Source organism: Vitis vinifera, chromosome 12 (assembly GCF_030704535.1).
Source record: "Vitis vinifera cultivar Pinot Noir 40024 chromosome 12, ASM3070453v1".
In the NCBI taxonomy this organism is placed as follows: Eukaryota; Viridiplantae; Streptophyta; class Magnoliopsida; order Vitales; family Vitaceae; genus Vitis; species Vitis vinifera.
Genome location: NC_081816.1, coordinates 18,162,182 through 18,185,020, shown reverse-complemented (window position 1 = coordinate 18,185,020; position 22,839 = coordinate 18,162,182). Strand labels below are relative to the sequence as shown.

The 22,839-nt window shown below is 41.4% G+C and overlaps 1 protein-coding gene across 1 annotated transcript; it reads left to right on the top strand.

Moving 5' to 3' along the window:
- The first annotated feature begins 262 nt into the window (after positions 1-262).
- On the top strand, positions 263-2,671 carry LOC104881013 (uncharacterized). Its single transcript, XM_010659567.1, has 4 exons — positions 263-1,153; positions 1,229-1,685; positions 1,821-2,125; positions 2,393-2,671. The coding sequence occupies exons 1-4, from the start codon at positions 263-265 to the stop codon at positions 2,669-2,671; spliced, it is 1,932 nt and encodes a 643-aa protein (XP_010657869.1).
- Positions 2,672-22,839: the final 20,168 nt, after the last annotated feature.

Here is a 22,839-nt window from a genome sequence, read left to right as displayed (position 1 = left end):
TCAGAGAGCTGCTACTACTCTGTTCCATGATATGATGCATAAAGATGTCGAGGTCTATGTGGATGACATGATAGTAAAGTCCCGAGACAGGGTAGATCACTTAGCAGCCTTACAAAGGTTTTTTGAGAGGATCAGACAGTTCAGGCTAAGATTGAATCCCAAGAAGTGCACCTTTGGGGTGACTTCTGGAAAATTACTGGGACACATTGTTAGTGAGCGAGGTATAGAGGTTGATCCAGAGAAAATTAGAGCCATACTTGACATGCTTACCCCGAGGACTGAGAAAGAGATAAGGGGATTCCTAGGTAGATTGCAGTACATCAATCGTTTCATTGCTAGACTGACAGACATTTGTGAGCCTATCTTCCGCCTTCTGAGGAAGAATCAGCCTACAGTTTGGAATGATGATTGTCAGCGCGCTTTTGAGAGGATTAAGGAGTGTCTCCTTTCTTCTCCGGTTTTAGTGCCTCCCACACCAGGGCGTCCTTTGCTTCTATACTTATCAGTTTCAGACATGGCCTTAGGATGCATGCTAGCTCAACTTGATGATTTGGGGAAGGAGCGAGCCATCTATTATTTGAGTAAAAGGATGCTTGAGTATGAGTGCAAGTACATTATGATTGAGCGCCTTTGCTTAGCAGTGGTTTGGGCCACTAGGAGACTTAAACATTACATGACAGAGTATTCTGTGCTCTTGGTCTCACGATTGGACCCGTTGAGGTATCTATTTGACAGGCCTGTTCTGACCGGTAGGCTCATGAGATGGCTGGTATTGTTGACAGAGTTTGATATTCATTATGTCACGCAGAAGTCAGTAAAGGGAAGCATTGTTGCAGATCATCTAGCTTCTTTGCCGATATCCGATGACCGATCAGTTGATGATGATTTCCCTGATGAGCAGATTGTTTCAATGACTAGTATTACGGGGTGGCGATTGTACTTTGATGGTGCCGCCAATCAGTCGGGGTTTGGCATTGGTATCTTATTGATATCACCACAGGGTGATCATATCCCCAGATCAGTCCGGTTAGCATTTTCTGATCATCACCGGTTGACGAATAATATTGTAGAGTATGAGGCTTGCATTACAGGTTTGGAGACTGCACTTGATCTTGGCATTAGACAGTTGGAGATCCACGAGGATTCCAACTTGGTTATAAAGTAGACTCAAGGTATCTGGAGGACACAGGATGAGAAGTTGAAACCCTACCATGCTTACTTGGACCAGTTGATTGATAGATTCGATGTGTTAAGGTATATACATTTGCCCAGGGCGGAGAATCAGTTTGCCGATGCATTAGCCACCTTGGCTTCTCTAATTGTGATCCGTACGGGGGTGAATGTTAGGCCATTGCTGATTGAGACTAAGTCTGCACCAGCTTACTATTGTTTGATTGGAGAAATAGAGGATCAGATTGAGCTGCCATGGTATCATGATATTTATCAGTTTCTGTCATGCGGCGCTTACCCAAAGTCAACCTCGGCTAAGGATAGGAGAGCATTGAGACAGTTGGCCACCAGATTTGTTGTTTGCGGGGATGCGTTGTATAGGAGATCACCTGATGGCTTGTTATTATTATGTTTAGACCGTGCATCTGCAGATCGAGTGATGAGAGAGGTTCATGCAGGGGTCTGTGGCCCACACATGGGAGGTCATATGCTAGCACGTAAGATCATGAGGACTGGTTACTTTTGGTTGACCATGGAGATAGATTGTTGCCAGTTTGTACAGAGATGTTAGGAGTGTCAGATGCATGGAGACTTGATACACGTGCCACCTTCTGAGTTGCATGCACTTGCATCCCCTTGGCCATTTTCAGTATGGGGTATTGATATTATTGGGAAGATCTTTCCCAAGTCTTCCAGTGGGCATGAGTACATTTTGGTAGTCATTGACTATTTCACCAAGTGGGTGGAAGCCACTTCCTATGCTAGATTGACAGCGGCCAGGGTGGCCAAATTCATCAGATCGCACATTATTTGCCGATACGGGGTCCCTCACGAGTTGATTTCTGATAGAGGGGTGCATTTCAGGGGCGAGGTGGACACGTTGATTCAAGAGTATGGCATTCAGCATCACAGATCGTCTGCGTGCAGGCCGCAGACTAATGGAGCAGTTGAGGCCGCAAATAAGAATATCAAGAGGATTTTGAGAAAGATGGTCAAGACTTCTCGGGATTGGTCAGAGAAGCTCTCTTTCGCATTGTGGGCTTATCGTACATCTTTTCGTACCTCTATTGGAGCTACCTCATATTCTTTGGTGTATGGTATGGAGGCAGTGCTACCTGTTGAGATTGAGATGGGATCTTTGAGAGTAGCACTAGAGCAGCATATATCCGAGGCCGAGTGGGCCCAGTCTTGTTATGATCAACTTAACCTGTTGGATGAGAAGAGATTGAGGGCGGCAGATCATGTTCAGGCCTATCAGAGGAAGATGACCCGTGCATTCAGAAAGAGGGTCAAGCCTAGGAAATTCCAGAGAGGTGACCTAGTCTTGAAAGTCCTCGGGGGATTGATCAGCTACCCTAGAGGCAAGTTTAGACCGAGTTGGAGTGGGTCTTATGTCATTCGAGATCTGACTCGAGAGGGAGCTGCCTGGTTGACAGACCTAGATGGAAATCAGTTCACAAAGCCAGTTAATGTGGATCAGCTGAAGAAGTTTTATGCGTGAGATCATGGTCAGAGGATGGGTGGCCGTCACTTCGAGTAGCCATATTCCCTATTGCACACCCATACATTGATATATACTATTGCTAGCCCTTTGAGCCTCACGTGGTTTATTATGGCCTTTTCTTTCATTCAGCCTTGCATACCTTTTCTGACCTAGGTTGGGGGCCTACCCTTGTGCGCTTTTTATTTATTGATTGGATCTATGAGCATTGTGGGCATGGTGTCATTCTTCGTTTGTTCTTTCTTGCATCATTGCCTGTTTCTTTTCGTCTCCATTTTGCATCTTCACACCGTCTACCTGTTAGTCCAGTTTCTATCATCTCTATTCACTTCACTTCTGTTTTCCCTTGTGTGATGATGATGCGCTCTCGTCCCAGAGCTACCAGTCAGGTTTGTCACACCCTTCATTGCACCTGTAAGCTTTGATCCAAGATTCTTAGGTTGAAGGGGTCGGTCAAGATTAGAGGTTTGGGGTTCTTTTTGTTGGATTGTGATAGTATGGAATTCGGCCCAAAAAAAAAAAAAAAACCTGACTGGTATTCGTTGATATACTTGGGATCATCAGAGGTGGTTTTGGGTTTGAGAGATTTCTTTTTCCTTTAAGAGTCGGATGAGAGCATTGTACGATCCTTCTCACCATGGATCTGGGCGACACATTGGGAGTGAGGTTTGGGTTTCCTTGGCACTAGGCCCTTGGATCATTGTCTACATCACCATTCCCATCATATAGTGACTTGCTTTGATTTGGCGTTCTTAGGATGAGTTGTTCGTCGTTGTCACATATTGCTATATTTATATCCCAGTTGGTTTCTCCATTTTCTTCTACACCCATTCATCATTCATCTTGTCCCTTTTCGTCTGCTTCTATCCTCGTCGATTGTCGTTTCACTTCATGAACGATGAGTTCTTTGGTGCGTATCACCTATTGTTTGTTTTTTTATTTGGATGCAGGGTTGAGTCACCTTGCTCACATGGTTATGCGATATTTGACATTGCGCACACAGGGGTTTGGCATTATCTATTGGGAGATTTGGGTCTTTGTTTCCCATCGTTTCATTAACCTTTTACCCCTGGCCTACATTACGGTTCGAGTCGTAAGACCACCCTAAGGCCATGAGATCTCGTGTTTGCTTCGATGCGGTTCATTCGGACAGGCTTCGTCTACTGATTGAGTATAGGATGTTGACAGGTCTCCATTACTTCGGGGGATATCGAGGGTCACATATTGTCTTTCCATTCAGTTTACTTGCCTCAGGTCCATGATCAGAGATAGATGATATAGAGAGTTGGGACCGTTGAGGGCACCTTTGCCTGATGTTTTGACACGTTTTTACTGGGGCATGCTCCCATCCTTGCATGCTGGCTTTGGCTCTTTATACATGTACCCAGGCATTCTGTTTCTCCTAGCAATGTTATGGACATCAAAGTTTGAGTAAGCCCAGCATTTAGCCCAGTTTCTTCATATAGCAGAGTGCTTCTGAGGTCTGACCCGAGATCAGATTCACGGTATTCATCGACCCAGCAGGGGTGCATATCCCATTCATTGTCTTGTTTGTTAGTTCAAATGAGTGGGTCTTCAGTGATGTATTCCAGAGTTTTCATTAAGATATTTGAGTTTCAGATGTACACACTGGGGCATATCCCCTATCAGTTTTTGTGGATATTGGATGTTGTGGATTAGAGTGGAGGGTTTTTTTTCCTTAGAAATGGATGATTGTGATATTTTCAGCTCTCTGACTTTAACCATATGTGCGGTTATGGGATTCTGACATGATATTGATATCTTAGACTGGGGCATAACTCCTTTCTTTCACCCTTGGTCACATTTGTGAGTTTGTCCTATAGGGGCATACCCCCTTCGTTCCATTTGTTAGTGGTGATTGTGATTTCTCGCTTGTCATTTATCGGCATTTTCTGGTGTTACACCGGGGCATACCCCTTTCTTTTGTCATGATGAAGGTGTTTGATTTCTGGCTTCTTCGAGTCATCTGTTGGCAGTCCCTGGACGTCATACTGGGGCATATCCCTTTTTTATCAAGGTTAGTATGTCAGCAGTTGCATCTTGAGTCCCCCTATTTTGCTCTGAGTTTTGTTTTAAGGCATCCCCTGTCTGTTTAGGTGTTTTGAGCCTTAGTAATGACATCCCTACCCCCTTTTAGTTCGGTGGTTCCTTGGCATCGTGCCCGAGTTCGATCCCCTATTCCACCATTTTTCGATACTTGCCCGAATCCTTCTCCGGGACTCGCCCGGACCCTTCTCCGGTACTCGCCCGGATTCCACCATTTTCCGGTACCCGCCTGGACCCTTCTCCGGTACTCGCCCGGATTTCACACTTTTCCGGTACTCGCCCGGATTCCACCATTTTCCGATACTCGCCCGAACCCTTCTCTGGTACTCGCTCGGATTCCACCATTTTTCGGTACTCTCCCGGACCCTTCTACGGTACTCGCCCAGATTCCACCATTTTTCGGTACTCGCCCGGACCCTTCTCCGGTACTCGCCCAGATTTCACACTTTTTCGGTACTCGCCCGGACCCTTCTCTGGTACTCGCCCAGATTCCACCCTTCTCCGGTACTCGCCCGGACCTTTTTCGGTACTTGCTCGGAACCTTCTCCGGTACTCGCCCGGACCCTTCTCCGGTACTCGCCCGAATTTTACCCGTTTTAGGTACTTGCCCGAATTTTACCCGTTTCCGGTACTCGCCCGGACCCTTCTCCGGTACTCACCCGGAGCTTTTTCGGTACTCGCCCGAATTCCACCCTTTTCCGGTACTTGCCCGAACCCTTCTCTGGTACTCGTCCAGATTCCACCATTTTCCGATACTCTCCCGGACCCTTCTTTGGTACTCGCCCGGATTCCACCCTTTACCGGTACTCGCCCGGACCCTTCTCCGGTACTCGCCTGGATTCCACCATTTTCCGGTACCCGCCTGGACCCTTCTTCGGTACTCGCCCGGATTTCACACTTTTTCGGTACTCACCCGGATTCCACCCTTTCCCGGTACCTGCCCGAACCCTTCTTCGGTACTCGCCCGGATTTCACACTTTTTCGGTACTCGCCCGGACCCTTCTCTGGTACTCGCCCAGATTCCACCCTTCTCCGGTACTCGCCCGGACCTGTTTTGGTACTTGCCCGGAACCTTCTCTGGTACTCGCCCGAACCCTTCTCCGGTACTCACCCGAACCCTTCTCCGGTACTCGCCCGAATTTTACCCGTTTTCGGTACTCACCCGAATTTTACCCGTTTCCGGTACTCGCCCGGACCCTTCTCCGGTACTCACCCAGAGCTTTTTCAGTACTCGCCCGGAGCTTTTTTGGTACTTGCCCGAAGCCTTCTCCGGTACTCGCTCGGAGCTTTTTCGGTACTTGCCCGAACCCTTCTCTGGTACTCGCCCGGAACTTTTTCCGGTACTCACCCGGACCCTTCTCCGGTACTCGCCCGAATTTTACCCATTTTCGGTACTCGCCCGGATTCCACCATTTTTCGGTACTTGCCCTAACCCTTTTCTGGTACTCACCCGGATTCCACCATTTTTTGGTACTTGCCCGAACCCTTCTCCGGTACTTGCCTGGATAAAATCCCTAATCTTTCCCGGCATTGTGATCGGGTCTCTTTTTATCTTTCTCCGGCATCGTGCCTAGATCCCATAGTCCATTCGGTCAGCATGACTTATTTCCCTTAGCCTTCTTTATTGTTGGGTGGGGACAAAATTGTTGGTCATTTGGGTTCTTCACTAGAGTTCATTTCACTCTTGCATTACATGCACTTTGCACTCACAATTCACTCGTTCATTCACTCTACTGAAGAGGGGCATATTTGTAGACCCTCAATTTTGTCCCTCGACACTGGCATTTATCCTTCGGGTGTCACATCCACCCATCGTTCGCATATGGCACCACTAGGGCCCCTTTTGGGCTTAGTCGGTGTCCGAGCCTTGTGTGGGTTTGTCTGTGGTCCATTGTGGTGCATATGTGGTTCATTTCGGAGGGTCACCATGGCCATTTTCCTAGTCGTTCACATCACGCTATAGGAAGGAAGTAGGGTCATCCCGATGTTTTAGCTTAGTTGGGGTTTATAGGGGCATGTTGAGGTTCGGAGCACTCGGGCTTGTTTTGATTGTATCTCCCTCATCCAAACTCGGAATCAAGAACCGTTTCTTTTTATGGATTCCTTATTCTTCCAGGAACATTCTGTAAAATTTTCAAAATTTTTTGCAACCGGTCGGCTGGTTGGCAGCCAGTTCAGCCGGTTCATCGAGTCAGCCGGTGTAGAACACTGATTTTTGGTAATTGTTTTGATCATATCTCTCTCTTCCGAACTTGGAATCATGCACCGTTTTTTTTAATGGATTCCTTACTCTACTAGGAACATTCTGTCAAATTTTCAGAATTTTTTTCCATTGGTTCGACCAGTTGGCATCCGGTTCGGCCGGTTCAGCCGGTTCATTGAGTCAGCTGAGGTAGAACACTAATTCTAGTAATTTTGAAGCCCAAATCCTACATGGCTCAGGCCCATAAGCTCCAGATCGGTTTTGGGAAATGTTGTGGGTCCATTTTAGGCCTTGTTTTGGGTTCCTTGCAGCCCACCATGAATCCATATGGATTCTTGGTGGTGAAGCAAGTTGAAAAAACTGAAGGGAGTGAGCTGGCCTTGTAAGTCTAAGAGAAGTAATGAGGGGTGTGGTTCCCATGTTGATGAAGGGAATTTCGGTGCTGAAGGGGAAGGAACCCAGGAGGCTCAAATGCTAAGAGGGGTATGAGTATAAAAGGTGAGAGGATAGGAGAGCAAAGGACCTTTTGACATTTTGGAGAGGGGAAATTTTGCTGGTGAGAAAAACAAAAGGTCAGTAGCATCTTCTGAGTTGAGAGTGTGGGGGAAAGCTTCAGCACTGTGGTTTTTTTGAAGAGGAGAGTGACAGCCTCTCAGTTTTGGAAGTCATCATCGGCATGCACGGATCATATTTGGTGGAGATTCTGAGGTAAGCACGCTGAATTTTCTTTACTTACAGTTTATCTTCCTCGTCTTCATATGTTTTTTCTCCTTCCTCATCATATTTTCTTCCCTTTGATATGAAGATTGTATTGTTTGGGTGTGGATAATAAAGGCCACACATGATTGTTGTTGTTTGCTTCCTTGATCACTTAGGAACTTTCTGACCGAATTAGGGATTTTCTACCAACCGATTGAACCGGTTTGGAACCGGTTCAACCGGTTCAGCACCATAGCTGGCAGCCTCTGTCAGCCATGAGGAACACTTGCCTTTCTTTGTCTGGTTCTCACTCATCCGGGCTCGGAATTGAGAACCGTTTCTTTTTTTTGCTTCCTTAATCACTTAGGAACTTTCTGACCGAATTTGGGATTTTTTACCAACCGGCTGGACCGGTTTGGAACCGGTTCAACCAGTTCAGCACCATAGCTGGCAGCCTCTGTCAGCCATGAGGAACACTTGCCTTTCTTTGTCTGGTTCTCACTCATCCGGGCTCAAAATTGAGAACCGTTTCTTTTTTTTGCTTCCTTAATCACATAGGAACTTTCTTACCAAATTTTGGATTTTTTAACAACCGGATGAACCAGTTTGAAACCGGTTCAACCGGTTCAGCACCATAACTGGCAGCCTCTGTCATCCATGAGGAACACTTGCCTTTCTTTGTCTGTATCTCACTCATCCGGGCTTGGAATTGAGAACCGTTTCTTTTGTTTACTTCCTTAATCACTTAGGAACTTTCTTACCTAATTTGGGATTTTTTATCAACTGGCTGAACCGGTTGGAAACCGGTTTAACCAGTTCAGCACCATAGCTGGCTGCCTCTGTCAGCCATGAGGAACACCTGCCTTTCTTTGTCCGGTTCTCACTCATCCGAGCTCAGAATTGAGAACCGTTTCTTTTGTTTTCTTCCTTAATCACTTAGGAACTTTTTGAACTAATTTGGGATTTTTTATCAACCAGCTGAACCGGTTGGAAACCGGTTCAATCGGTTCAGCACCATAGCTGGCAGGCTCTGTTAGCCATGAGGAACACTTGCCTTTCTTTGTCTGGTTCTCACTCATCCGGGCTCGGAATCGAGAACCGTTTCTTTTGTTTGCTTCCTTAATCACTTAGGAAGTTTCTGACTGAATTTGGGATTTTTTACCAACCAGTTCAGCACCATAGCTGGCAGCCTCTATCAGCCATGAGGAACACTTACCTTTCTTTGTCTGGTTCTCACTCATCCGGGCTCGGAATTGAGAACTGTTTCTTTTGTTTGCTTCCTCAATCACTTAGGAACTTTATGATAGAATTTGGGATTTTTTATCAATCGGCTGAATAGGTTGGGAACCGGTTCAACCGATTCAGCACCATAGCTGGATGCCTCTGTCAGCCATGAGGAACACCTGCCTTTCTTTGTCTGGTTCTCACTCATTTGGGCTCGGGATTGAGTGTCGTTTCTTTTGTTTGAATCCTCACTCATTTAGGAGTTTTCTAGAAAAATTTGGGAATTCTTCTCAATAGGTTGTACCAGTTGAGAACTAGTTCAACTTGTTCTGCTGGAGGACTTTAGGTAGCCCTCGATTTTGGCATTTTTCGAGCCCTTATCCATGGGGGCTCAAACCCATTTGCTATAGGGCACTTGTGAGCCATCTTGAAGGTTTAAGTCAGTGTTTGATTTCAGTTAGTATGGGCAATTTTGAAGTTATGGGTGGTGTGGTCTAGATGAGTCTAGTTCGATTTGTATGACATTTGGGGGAGTCTCTTACCTCATTTCAACCAGCTATCTTCCTTTTTGGCACAATCTTTGATGCTTGATTTTGAATACATGTTGCGTGATTGACTCACCCTCTGCTGCAGCGCTTGGCTAGGGACCGCAGGTACGCATTGTTGGCTTTGGTTGTTGAATTCATATGCATGCATGGTGCTTAATCTTGAATATTTGTTATGTGTTTATCTGTGTTTGGCTGACCTTTTATGTAGCGCTTGGCTAGGGACCACAGGTACGCACCCATTGTTTTATTTGGTTGAATTCATATGCATGGCAAATACCAATTAGGATTATGTGATTCATGACATCTATTTAGCCTAGGGTTTCATTTGACCTTTGACCCATATGCTCCCACATACCCAATTCATTAGTAGAGACCGAGTTTCGGGCCTAGAGGGGTGCTACCTCGCATGAGGTACCTTCCCAACGGGTAACCTGATCCTCGGACCCAGAATCTAGTTTTCGTAGACCGCTTTTTCCATACTGGGGTCATTAGGGGTTTTTGTTCTTACTTAATTTTCCCCATTTTAAAAACAAAAATAAAAAGTAAGTGGCGACTCCAAACAACACCGTTCCTCACCGGGGGTGGGTTTTTCAAAACTAGAAAACACCAACTTTTTCATTTCTTTCTTTTCTTTTAAAAGCGAGTCGCGTCGGTCCGGTGGATCGGGTGAGGGTCCACACCTCCCTTTTAGTACTGTCATATGTTCTAACCGTCTGTGTAAAGGGACCAAAGTCTGAAAGAGCATAACCAAGGGTGATAGCAGTAGCCAATGGGCAAACGTTTAAGGCCGAGCCATTGTCCAATAGGACGGATGGAACTCTATGGCCTGAACAACGAACTATAATATATAGAGGGTGTGTATGGTCTGAACCCTCTAATGGCAAGTTATCATTTGAAAACACAATACATGTGGCCTTGTCGGCTATCAACATATGAATCAACCCCTCCGGGATAGTGGTGGTCTTTATGTGAATCTAGCTCAAAGCCTGAATCAATGCATCTCTATGAGTACTAGAATATGCTAGCAAACTCCAAATAGATATGCGGACATGTGTACTCTATAACTGCCTCAATATCTCATCATCTTCTCTCCTAACCTCCTTATGAGAAAATGCACCATCAAATGGCTTGGCTACTAAAGGTGGGAGTTGAGTTACTCTCCCACTATGGATCACAATCTATACATCTCTTCCCTCCAAATCATCATCATTTGGTCGTAGGATAAATAAGACGGATGGGCCCTGACATACCATAGCTAATGATGCAGTAGGAGTAAACTCAAACAGTACCCAATCTGAAATCAAACTGAACGGAGTAGAAGTCTAAGAACCCATTATGTCAACCTCATAACCATCATCCAAAACAATCGGCTCTGGCAATCCATCATCCCAACTTAACATGTGTATGCCGTCATCCTCTACAAAATCTATGTGATGGATATCGCCCAAGGGTGGTGGCACTGCATGCGTAGAGTGAGCTAGTAGAGGGTTCATGGTTACACTTGGTTGCCCTGAGTTAACCAGACCTTAATCCATCAAGTCCTGTATAGCATGTCTCAAGGTGGCACAATGATCCGTGTCATGCCTTGGACCCTGATGGTAAGAGCAATGCAAATCCATCCAGAAGCGCGGTGGCATAGAATGGGGTACAGGCCTAGGAGCCAACTGAATCAACAAACCACCCTCTATGAGCTTTTGGAAAGCTCGACTCAAAGGCATACCTAGCTGGGAGAACTGTCGTGTCGGCCTCTTTACAAAAGGCATAGTAGTCTGTGGGGCTCATGGCCGAGGGTATAGAGTAGGAGGTCTCTTTGAGACCAATGTAGCAAAAATAGGCTTTAGGGTCGAATGTAGGTATGTAGGAGTCATAGGCCTAGGCGTTCTATACTGAACATAACACTATAGGTAATAGGCTCTTAAAGTCTGCCCAAATGTTTAATAGCGCCTGGGAGATCTCGATCCTACTGAATTGATAGTACCCACATCTCTAGGTCTTTATCCTCCTAAAGGCTTCTTCCCCTTTGAATCAGAAGGAGAAGACTTGAGCCATAATCCTCTAGCAATGCCCTCATCTATACCATACAAGGCCTGTACCAAGGATCCAAAATCCTTATGAGGAAATCCCATCAAATGTCTAGAAAATCTAGGTTGTAAGCTCCTCAAAATCATACTAATCAGGTCCTTCTTTGAAGGATGATCAACAATCTAGGAAATCTTCTCCCTCCATCAATAGATAAATGAAGTCACCGACTCCTCTGGTCTTTGTCTTAAGGCCTCTAGCCCTCCTCGAGACATCAATGATAGTGTTAAAAGCAAATTGTCTCAAAAACTCTTAGACCAAATCATCCCATGTCCTATGACATGAAACATCTAAAGAAGCAAACCAACGCTGTGTTGCACCACTCAAGGACATGGGAAAAAGCATAATCAAGTGGGCCTCATCCAAACCGTGGGCCCTCATCACACTACTGTATAGCCTCAAATGAATCTTAGGGCAACCTATGCCCATATACCTCTCAATCTTTAGCATCTTGAAATGGGTCGGCAAACTGGCCACTGCTGCTCTATCAAAATCATCCCAACTAATAGCTCCATCTGAAACCCTCATCTGTCTCATCCTCTACTCGAGTCTATCCATATGAGCATGTGCATCCTCTAAGTGAATGCGTGCTACGATAGGAAGTGGGGTAACATCAGTCTGACTATGTAAAACATACGGTGCAAGGTGTGGAACCGATTGATTGAGTGGAGAGGGTGGTGGTGTCGTAGAGTCATACTGTGCACTATCCTGAGGCGGGGCCTACAAGGCCTGCTGCCCATCTATCCTCTATCCGAGGCTGGCTATAGCCTCCTGAATCGAAGCCATGGCTGCAGCAAATTGGTCAACAGTGACTACCTAGGAAGGCGAATCCAGATTGGCCACAGCTATATCTCTCTGATCTACTCTCTGGTCTGGCTGATCTGATGCTCTGGTCAACCTGCCTCTAACTCTAGTCCATGAAGGCGAATCCAGATTGGGCACCAAAAATACTCCTATAAACACGAAAACATTGGATAAGACGCTGTACAAGGGTAGCTCTATATGAACCAACTAAAAGATAATCAAGCATATAGCCCATGTATACTTAAACTGATACTTGTATCTGATGATACCAAAATGAGACTATGGAGAGGGTAACCAAAGCCAATTATAACCAAGACAACTCTCAAGGTCCATAGATGCACCCACGTGCAGGAATAAAATCCTAATTGGGTCTAGGCTAACCTACAAGATTGAGGTGGTTCTATAAGATAAAAATGGGTGGGTTAAAGGATCCTTAGCAGAAGTGATCGTACCCTCCGATGGTACGCAACCCTCTGCACGCCTCCAAGGAGACAAGGTGCTTCCATGTGGGGGTCATCACCTCCACACATGCACTTCCTCACGCTCCCAAGGGGTTTCCAAATGGTAAAGGCTCTCCTATTTCTCGACACTCAGGGATAATCTAAAGTGCACAGTGAAGGATGTGGGTGCATCCGAAAAACCTAAGATCAAAAGTAAGATAGTGAACAGAGACAAGTAGTCATACAATCATGCACGAGCAAGGGTTGTCATGCAACAAGCAGTCATACCAAGCAGATAGGTATCATATAAACAAAGTCCTATCTAACATATGTGAGAGTGTATCATGCTGAAGTGAACAAGAAATTAAGCGTTCATGCAAGGATATCAAACATGTTAAGATAGCAAACTAAACAATCAAGCAAATCAAATCACCTTTGCCTAAAACAAGTGAGGTATCCTCTAATCGACCAATTAAATGCCACATTTTCCTCAACTAGTGTTCAAGCTTGATCCTCAAAATCCCCAATGGACTTGCCAATTTGTGGACTCGCGTTTTTCATGTGCACCCCCACTTGATCGACGAGACTTGCTTTTATTTTTGGTGAAAAATTTAGTTTTGGAAAAGTCGGAGTCATCATTTTTTTTTTAAAATTTTAAAGGGAAAATAAAACAAGATAGAAAAACCTAAAGAAGTGACTCCACAATTTTGGAAAAGCATGTCTCGAAAACCCAAGTCTTGGTCCGGTGATCAGGTTACTTATTAGGAAATTACCTCTAAGAGGTAGCACCCCTCTAAGCTCTACAAAGGTCTCTACTGACTAAGTTAAGGGAAATTTGAAAATTAACTAGTTGATCATGGATACCTAGGTAGGCTAAGGTGATTTCAAAACTAGCATGCCAAACAAGAAAAACCAATCATACTCATAAAGGAGATTTAGGGTGCATACTTGGACTACTTCTTAAGCGTTATCACAAGACATCAAAATTAGTTCGGAAATATAGCACACATGCATTTTATCCAAGCAAATCAAGCATACATCTAAGCACCTAAGGATCACATCAAGCATAAATAAGACTCGCAACAATATGCATGTTCATAAAATTTCAAAAAGTAAGTGATAGAGAGCATAATTAATATGATTCCTCCAAAAAAGCTAGGGTGATTAGGACAAGTATGAACTATATAACATATTCATTATGTCTAATACATAGTACCAAAGCCAAAATTGAGCCAAGGTAAGTCAAATGACTCCAAAAATAAATAACCAATTCAAGCAATGTACAAGATTATCAACATGCAATTAGAAAACGAAGCATCATAAAACAATTTCTAAAAAAAAATGACTTAGAGTGGAATTTAATTACAAAAAATTTTAGGAGACAACTCCTACACATCTAGATACCGAAGGCCAAACTCTCATTCAAAGGACAGATTGCAACAAAGGCACCTAAAGGTTCTAAAAAGTCCAGATTAGATAAGAAAAACGGACATGAATAAATGAATTTAAAAAAACAATAAATGATCACATAAAATCATACAAAAAATCACACATATATTTCAAAGTGTATATATCATATAAAAAATGAATTCAAGGTCAGATAGTACTCAAAAATATTTTTAAAACACTCAAGCTAACTAGATGTCCAGAATCCAACATGCACAATAGGCAAGAATTTGAAAAACCATATCTCCCTGAAAAAAGCATATTTTTAAATAGTTTGTGTCTAAGATCAATTTCAAGAAGCCTAGAATTGAGTAAAAATATTGAATAAAATTTTAAAAGTCGTCTGGTATTTCAGTTTTTCAAAAAGCTCTCGGGTGTCCAGAATTGGGTGAAAACGAAGCCCCCCTTAAGACTCGTTTATATATATTCTATTCCATAATGGTTTTATAACTCAAAAGAAAAATTAAATTCAAGTTCAAGAAGTGAATAAAGTCACACAAGTTTTTGAAAATTTTTAAAAACATTCCAAGGTCGCTAAAATGAATTTTAAATCTAAAGGTTCAGTGGCTGAGTGAAAACTATAAGCAAAGAAGAGTTTTGAAAAATTCTCTTATGTAGGGGTTTCACCAATTCCCTAATTGGTATACACAAATCTAGCCTAAAATCATCCCATTTATTTGGGACCACAAGCTTTGATTCGTGTTTTATTCAAAACCAAAATTTTCATTGAAAATCGAGAAAGATGCGAACTGATCAAAAAATTATTGCATGTTATTTAAGAAAATGAGATTTGGATTCTAAGAACTCTACATGGATTTTTTTTTTTAAATAGATTTTTATGAGGAACATTTTGAGAAAAGTATTTTATTTCAAAATAAAAGAAATTAATTTGAAAAAAAAACAAAACATAATAAACAAAATACCAATCAAAACAAAAGATGACAAAATCACAAAGTACATTTTTTTACGATCGAGAAAATTGAAGTGGCGGGAATGGAGGCCAATCTTCACTATTTTTCGATGGCCTCCAAAAAGTAAATTTTACCATAGACTACCAAAGCAATAAACTATTCAAACTTAGATCATATAAGCTAACGAGATACCCACCAAGAATTAATGACTATTTTCGAGAAACACATCAATTAAGAATTAACACATGATCAATCAAACACACAAATGCATCTAGACTGATTAAAATGGACCAAATTAAGTCAGAGCAAACATGAATTTTCCATTATAGAATTAATTTTATTAGTGAGCTAATATTATAGAAATTATCTAAACCGAATGGATGAGTGAAACTAAATCAGAGTAAACTAAACACAGACACTTTCTAATGTGGAATTGATTTTGTTAATAACTTAAAACTATATAAAAAAAAAAGACACCTAATAATTAAAATGGATCAAATGAAATGAAAGCAAGCTAAAACAAAAATACGAATTCATAGAACCAGCTTCCTAAATAAATTTACATTATTAAAATGAAATATAAGCTCAAAATGACTTAAACACTAATTAAGGTAAATTTAAAAAAATCAAATATTTAACACATAAGATCAATTATTTGAACAAAATAAAATTTTACTTAAACCAAAAATTAAATTATGAAATTATCCAAAACAAATTTTAAAACTAAATTTCTAACCTATAAAATTAATCTTATTAATAAATAATAAATAGATAGCGCATGAATAAATGAATATAGTTAAAACAAAATACGACCTCATGGAATTAATTTTTTTTTAATAAACTTACATTGCAAAAATAAAAAACTAAGCTTAACAAACGTTTTTAACATTAATTAAGGCAAGTCTAAAATCTAATATTGAACACACAAAATCAATCATTTTGACAAACTAAAATTTTATTTAAACCTAAAGTCGAGTCAAACTACCTAAAACATATTTTTGAAACTGAATCTTTAACCCATAGGATCAATCTTATTAGTAAATGAATAAATAAATAACGAATCATTAAATTAGTAGCACATAAATAACTAAATAATAAATAATTAAATGAATCCAAACTAAATTAAATAGAGATCAAATTATATTTTTTTCTCAAAGTTAAAACTACACAAAATTGTATTTTTTGAATTTAATATAATAAAGCAAAATTAATTTTAAACACAATTCTAATCTTTAATGTAATAATAAAATAAAAAAATCAAACAAGAGTGAAATTCATGCTAACATAATAGCACGTATATGCTGAAGCTAATAAAAAATAGGTCAACCACTCAACCTAATATAATAATCCAACTTAAAATAAACTAAACTTTAGATTCTAGTGAAAACCCATATATATATATAAAAGTATCTTATCTAACAGCTGTGTTGATACCAAAGCAAGGTGATGTGCAGCTGGTATGGTGAAGAACGAGTGGAGGATCACCAATTGTGACGTGGAGTTGATGTTGAAAGTGCTCCCCATGGAGGATCCGTTGAAGCGTAGACTGTTTCTTTCTCCGGTACGGCTGCCAAACTTTTCTCTCTTTGATACATACCTTTCTTTCCTTACTTCACTGGTGCGGCTGTTCCGGAATTGCTCCCAATGGTGCGGCTGCCTTTCTCATCTTCAGATTCAACAAGGTAGGTATGTACTCATCTTCACCATCGTGGGGTGAATAGCCGGTGAATATCAACAAACAGTTGCGTCTCTCCATTCCAAAACAACAGCCGGAATCCTCTCTAAAACTTGGAAACCCTCCTCCCAAACGGCAGCCTCTAATCCCTTAAAAAAATGGACTGATCTTTGCCCAAACAGCAACCTCTAATCCCTTCAAAACGCGGACTGATCTTTGCCCAAACAGCAGCCTCTAATCCCTTCAAAACTCGGACTAATCTTTGCCCAAACAACAACCTTTAATCCCTTCAAAACGCGGACTGATCTTTGTCCAAACAGCAGCCTCTAATTCCTTTAAAACGTGGATTGATATTCTCCCACACAGCAGCCTCTAATCACTTCAAAATGCGGACTGATCCTTGCCCAAACAGCTGCCTCTAATCCCTTCAAAAGCGAATTGATCTCCTCCCAAATGGCAGCCTCTAATCCCTTCAAAAAAAAATTATCATCTCCTCTTCCACTTTCAGATGGAATCCACTATTCAGAAAACTCCCTTTCTTTCTCAATAAAACTCTAAATATCACACCTCAAAATCCACATAATGTCTTTCAAAACATCTTTGTATCTTTCCCAAAATTTAGATTCATTCAGCCAGCCAGAAAATGTTCTGTCAATCCTCCCCATGTCTGCTTATCCTCGCCCAGAAAATCATCTTTCTTTCCCTCAATCATGTGGCTGCACTTTATCCATCTTCCTTGAACATGGACTCACTCTCTTTCTACATCATGGCCTGAAAAAACATCTTCCTATCTTTCCATCTCGGGCTCTTTCCTTTCTTTATTTTCTTTTCAAACGTGGACTGAATATCTCTCAATCATAGCCTCCAAGTTTCCTTTCCTAAAGAAGCCAAACTCCTCATTGATAAATCTCCCTACAAAATTCCAAAGTTAATATAGGTTAAATTAAAAAAATGTGTTTAAGAAAATGAGTAAAAATTATTGAATTGACAAAAAATATAATATTTTATACAATTATTAGATTAAATTAAACAAAAATATTGTACAAAATTATTAGATTATATTCAAAGTGTTTTATAAAATTATTAGATTAAAATAAATAAAAGTATTTTACAAAATTATCAGATTGAATAAAAGTGTTTTATGAAATGATAAAAAAATACACAAAGTAATATACAAAATGGCTAAATAGATAATAATAAAAAGAAAAGTCATGCAAGCCATGCAAAAATGTGAGCCATGAAGCCATGCAAGATGTGCCTAAAAGGTGACCTAGGCAAGGTTGGTTAAACTAAGTAGGCTAGTCATGCCTAATGGGTCATGTGTGCCTAAATGGGCCTAGGGTGCCTAAGTGGACCTAAGGTGGTGCCTGATGAGGGTGCCTAAGTGGACCTAAGGTGGTGCCTGATGAGCCTAGGGTGCCTAGGTGGGCTTAGAGTGCCTAAGTGAGCCTAGAGTGCCTAAGTGGGGCTAGGGTAGTGCCTAATGGACCTAAGGTGCCTAAGTGGGCCTAGAGTGCCTAAGTGGGTTGCCTAAGTGGGCTTAGGGTGGTGCCTAATGGGCCTAAGGTGCCTAAGAGGGCCTAGGGTGCCTAAGTGGGCCTAGAGTGCCTAAGTGGGCTTAGGGTGCCTAATGGACCTAAGGTGCCTAAGAAGGCCTAAGGTGCCTAAGTGGGCCTAGGGTGGTGCCTAATGGGCCAAGTGTGTCTAAACGAGCCCAAGTCTAAATTAGGATTGCCAAGAGTCACAATAGAGTTAGATAAATCCGTTAACCATAGTCCCTAAGGTGGCTTAGAAAAGATAGGCTACACGAGTAGTAATGGGCCACCAGGGAATTAATGTAAAGAATCGAACAAATACCTAATAGGACATGTGCTTTCGCTCTCATTCTCATTCCCATCGGTGTACAGTCAACACGTCTGGTTCCATCTACCGTTGGTGTTTTAGCTCTTGCCATCGGCCTACAGTTCTCCTCTATTTCCAGTAGGATCTTTATCATACCTCAATTGGATCATTTCTCTTGTTTTTTTTTATTATCGTTGGCCTGCATTTTCATTCTTTCTACCGGCATCTTCTTCGGTGTTAGTCAACCTACGCTTTAGCTTTTGTAGTCGACTGATTCTCTATGTCTTCTCCATCACAAGATTTCTATGTGTACAAGTTAATTTGTTCTTCTTCCATTGGTGTTACTTGTTAGTTTTCGTGTGAGATTTCTCATAGTAGGTTGTCTGAGTAGGTTGTTTTATATATAATATTATTGGAATCTTTGGTTGTTTGGTTCTTTGTATTTTTACTTAGAACTATGCCTCCAAAAGGTCGTGGGAACAAAGCCCCTGTTAAAGGTTCATCCTCTAGGACCTCAAAAGGTTCTCGATATAAGAATTTACCCATCAATCCATCTGTCCAGCCTCCCAGTATCCCTAAGGCTCCTACAAAAACTTCCATTGATGGGATTCCTTGCAATGCTTTCCCAGAAAAGTTCTGTAGAGACCTGTACACCAAGGTTTATCATCATAGGTCTCTTGTTCTTGAGAGACAACTTTATCTAGAATCATTTCTTGACACACCAATTCCAACACTGTTTATAGAATTGTATTTCTCTAGCAAGCTTCACTGGGACTGCTTGTGTTCCTATTGTCTGAAGGTTTTATTCAAATATTATTGAACTTGACTTGGATGAGTCCTACCTTAAGTTAAGTCTATATGGAATTGCTGTTAAAGTCACTCCTGAGGTGATTGCTGAAGTCTTAGCCATCCCATTGGTTGAAGCATCCTCTGTGAGTGATTTGGAAATCACTTTTGAGTTGTTGGATAGAGTGTCTATTAACTTATGGGGAGAGGTTCGAGGTTAGCTAAGCTTAATTGTACACACCGGTAGCATATCTCGACCTACATAGGTGTTGGCGACTTTTTTAACATTCTTAGTTTATCCATCCTCTCATCGGGTAGATATTTGTAAAAAGGGTTGTATTCTCTTATCCCAAATTCTTCATCGGGAACCCATAAACCTAGCATCTTGCATCTTAGATTAGATGATTGTTTGAGGAGATCCTTTAGTGTCTAAGAATGAGGTTTTTCCTTATGGCATTTTAATCACAAAAAATTGCTAAAGGGTTGGAATTGAATTTCCTATAAATTCTTCATTTCTTGAACCAATGGGTCCCATTGATACCTCATCTTGGAATCAGAGTTAGGGACAGATTAAGGGTGCCCTTAGTTCTAAGAACAAGGTGTGCCATAGTAGAGTTAAGAGCAAATTTGGTGAAAGTGACTCAGATTCAACTGTAGATTCCAGTGTCCTAGCTCAACTTTGTGCTAGGTTTGATGCATTGGATGAGAAAATTTCTACACAATCCACTTTGTTGTCTGATCAAATTTCTCAACTCCAATCTCATATGGAGATAGGCTTCTGATTACTACTCAAAATGTGCTATTTGATAGCTTGTAATTAACTCTTTTAAACACTTTTGAGTAGTAGTTATCACCTTTTAACCTAATTAACATGTTAAGGACCCTTGCAATCAATTCTAATAAAAAATGTGTTAAGTTTTGGTGTTTTGATAGCTTTTTGATCACCAAAGCAAATCTGAAATTGAGGAGAGTTATTTGGAATCCATGCAAGGAGTATACTCGGACAGTGCGTCCAGATACACCATCGGAGGGCATCCGGACAACATATCCGGGTAGGAATTACACCTGGCTACTGCCATTTTGCACCCGGCTGCCGCCCACTTTCCACCCAGATGTTCACGTCCGGAATTCAGGAGCCGGATGGGAGAGGAGGCGTTTCAACTTCTCCGGACGGACATATCCGGATCATCTGATAGCGTCTACCCGGATGGGAGAGCAGCCATTTTGCACAGTGCTGCGGTTTTCTCCTGAAGCTTCCTGATATTTGCCACCAATATTTTGGGATATTTTGCTTTAGATATTTGTTGTCTAAATCCCCAAAATCTCCTTGTAACCCACCAATTATAGGATTCCTTAGTTATTAAGTTTGGAAAAAGGGTGAATAACCTCATATAGATATTTTGTAATTTGCCATATATATATATATCTCTCGAGAGCTTGTTCTCGGGGACGACGAAAACTTTTGTATAGTTTTTAAAAGGAAGAAAAATACAGAGCTTTGCTCTGCTTTACCTTCTCATTTTGATTGTATTTTCTTACTAGCCAAACAAGCTCTGAGGATGTTTCCTCAGAGAATGAGTGGCTAGAATTTTAGTTCCTTGGAGTTAAGGTTGCCGGGAAAGGTTCCAAGTGCAAGAATTAGTAGCTTTGCGGTTTCAACCATTAATGAAGAGAAAGTGTGACCCGTTAATGATTTTTATGTTTTTAGTTAACTTAAAACGCCTTTAAATCACCTGGGCCAACACTTGATAAGGCAAGTGATCTCCATCCATTGAGATGCACTAGTTTATCTCTTGCGAGCCTTTGGGAGGTGGTTTGAAGGTAGGATTTTCTAGAATAGCCAACACTTGATAAGCTTTTGGACTCCACGAAGACATCCATTAGTTATCTTTTGCGAGCTTTTGACGGGAAGTCCAAGGTTAAAGATCACCTTGAACGGCAAGTGCTAGGTGAGAGGTATGAGCCATTGCAAGGTGCATCAGTGAGAGAGATTTAGTGTTTGAACCCATTAAAGGGAAACATCTGTACAACACCGGTTAGAGAGTTGACTATATGTTAATTCTCTAATGAGAGGAAATGAATCAAATGACCGGAACTCTGTTTTTGCATAAGGAACCTCCCCTGTGAACCTAAACCTCCAAGGAACGTTTTTCTTCATAAGTAATTTCCATTACTTTCTTTACCGTTAGTTTAAACCAAACCTTTTTCATCCAAAAATTATGTTTTCTTTTAAAGCTAACCTTGAAATGAAAAGGCACCAATTCAGCTTTGAATTGGTATCATTTATGAATTGAAAACCCTTCCCAGTGAACGATCCTAGAGCTACTATGCTATAGTAGCTTTGTCTTTGCTACCCTAGTTCATGGTGTAATAGGTTATAAATTTTGTTGATTACTTCCTCAAGCAAGGAGCACCAGCTGGACATGAATCAGCTGATACACCAACTGGGCATGAATCAAATGGCGCCGTTGTCGGGAAAGGTGCCAACTTCACAATGATATTATTTCAAGGTACCTGTGGTTTTCATCACAAGTTTGGTGAGTTTTCTCTCATTTTACTAACTCTTTTAGTTTTTTATTTTACTCGTTTATATTCTAGCATAGTTTTTAATTTAGTTTTAGTTAATCAGACTCTTTTTGGTAGTTTTGTTTTTGTTTTCCTCTGTTTTTGTTTTTCTTTCTTAGTTACAGTCGATACTAGTTGTGTATGCCAAATTGGATATGAGACAGGGAGGAAGGCTTGTTAAACTTGATACACCTCATAACAAGGAATTGGAATTGAGCTTGAATATCATGGAAGCTACACCTGAAGATCAGCATAGTCACCATGGTCACCAGGACAATCCCAATGCTTTCATCTTAATGAGGGACCGAATGCATCCACCTCGTATGAGTGCACCATCATGTATAGTGCCCCCTATAGAGCAGCTAGTGATCAGACCTCATATTGTGCCACTTCTACCAACTTTCCATGGAATGGAAAGTGAGAATCCCTATGCCCATATCAAGGAATTTGAAGATGTTTGTAATACATTCCGAGATGGAGGAACTTCTATCGACCTGATGAGGCTTAAACTATTTCCTTTTACTTTAAAGGATAAGGCCAAGATTTGTCTTAATTCTTTAAGGCCAAGGAGTATCCGTACTTGGACTGACTTACAAGCTGAATTCCTCAAGAAATTTTTTCCTACTCACAGAACAAATGGCTTGAAAAGGCAAATTTCAAACTTCTCATCTAAAGAGAATGAGAAATTCTATGAGTGTTGGGAAAGATATATAGAAGCCATAACTGCTTGTCCTCACCATGGCTTCGATACATGGCTGTTGGTGAGCTATTTTTATGATGGGATGTCTTCCTCAATGAAGCAACTCCTCGAAACAATGTGTGGAGGGGATTTCATGAGTAAGAATCCTGAGGAAGCTATGGATTTCTTGAGTTATGTGG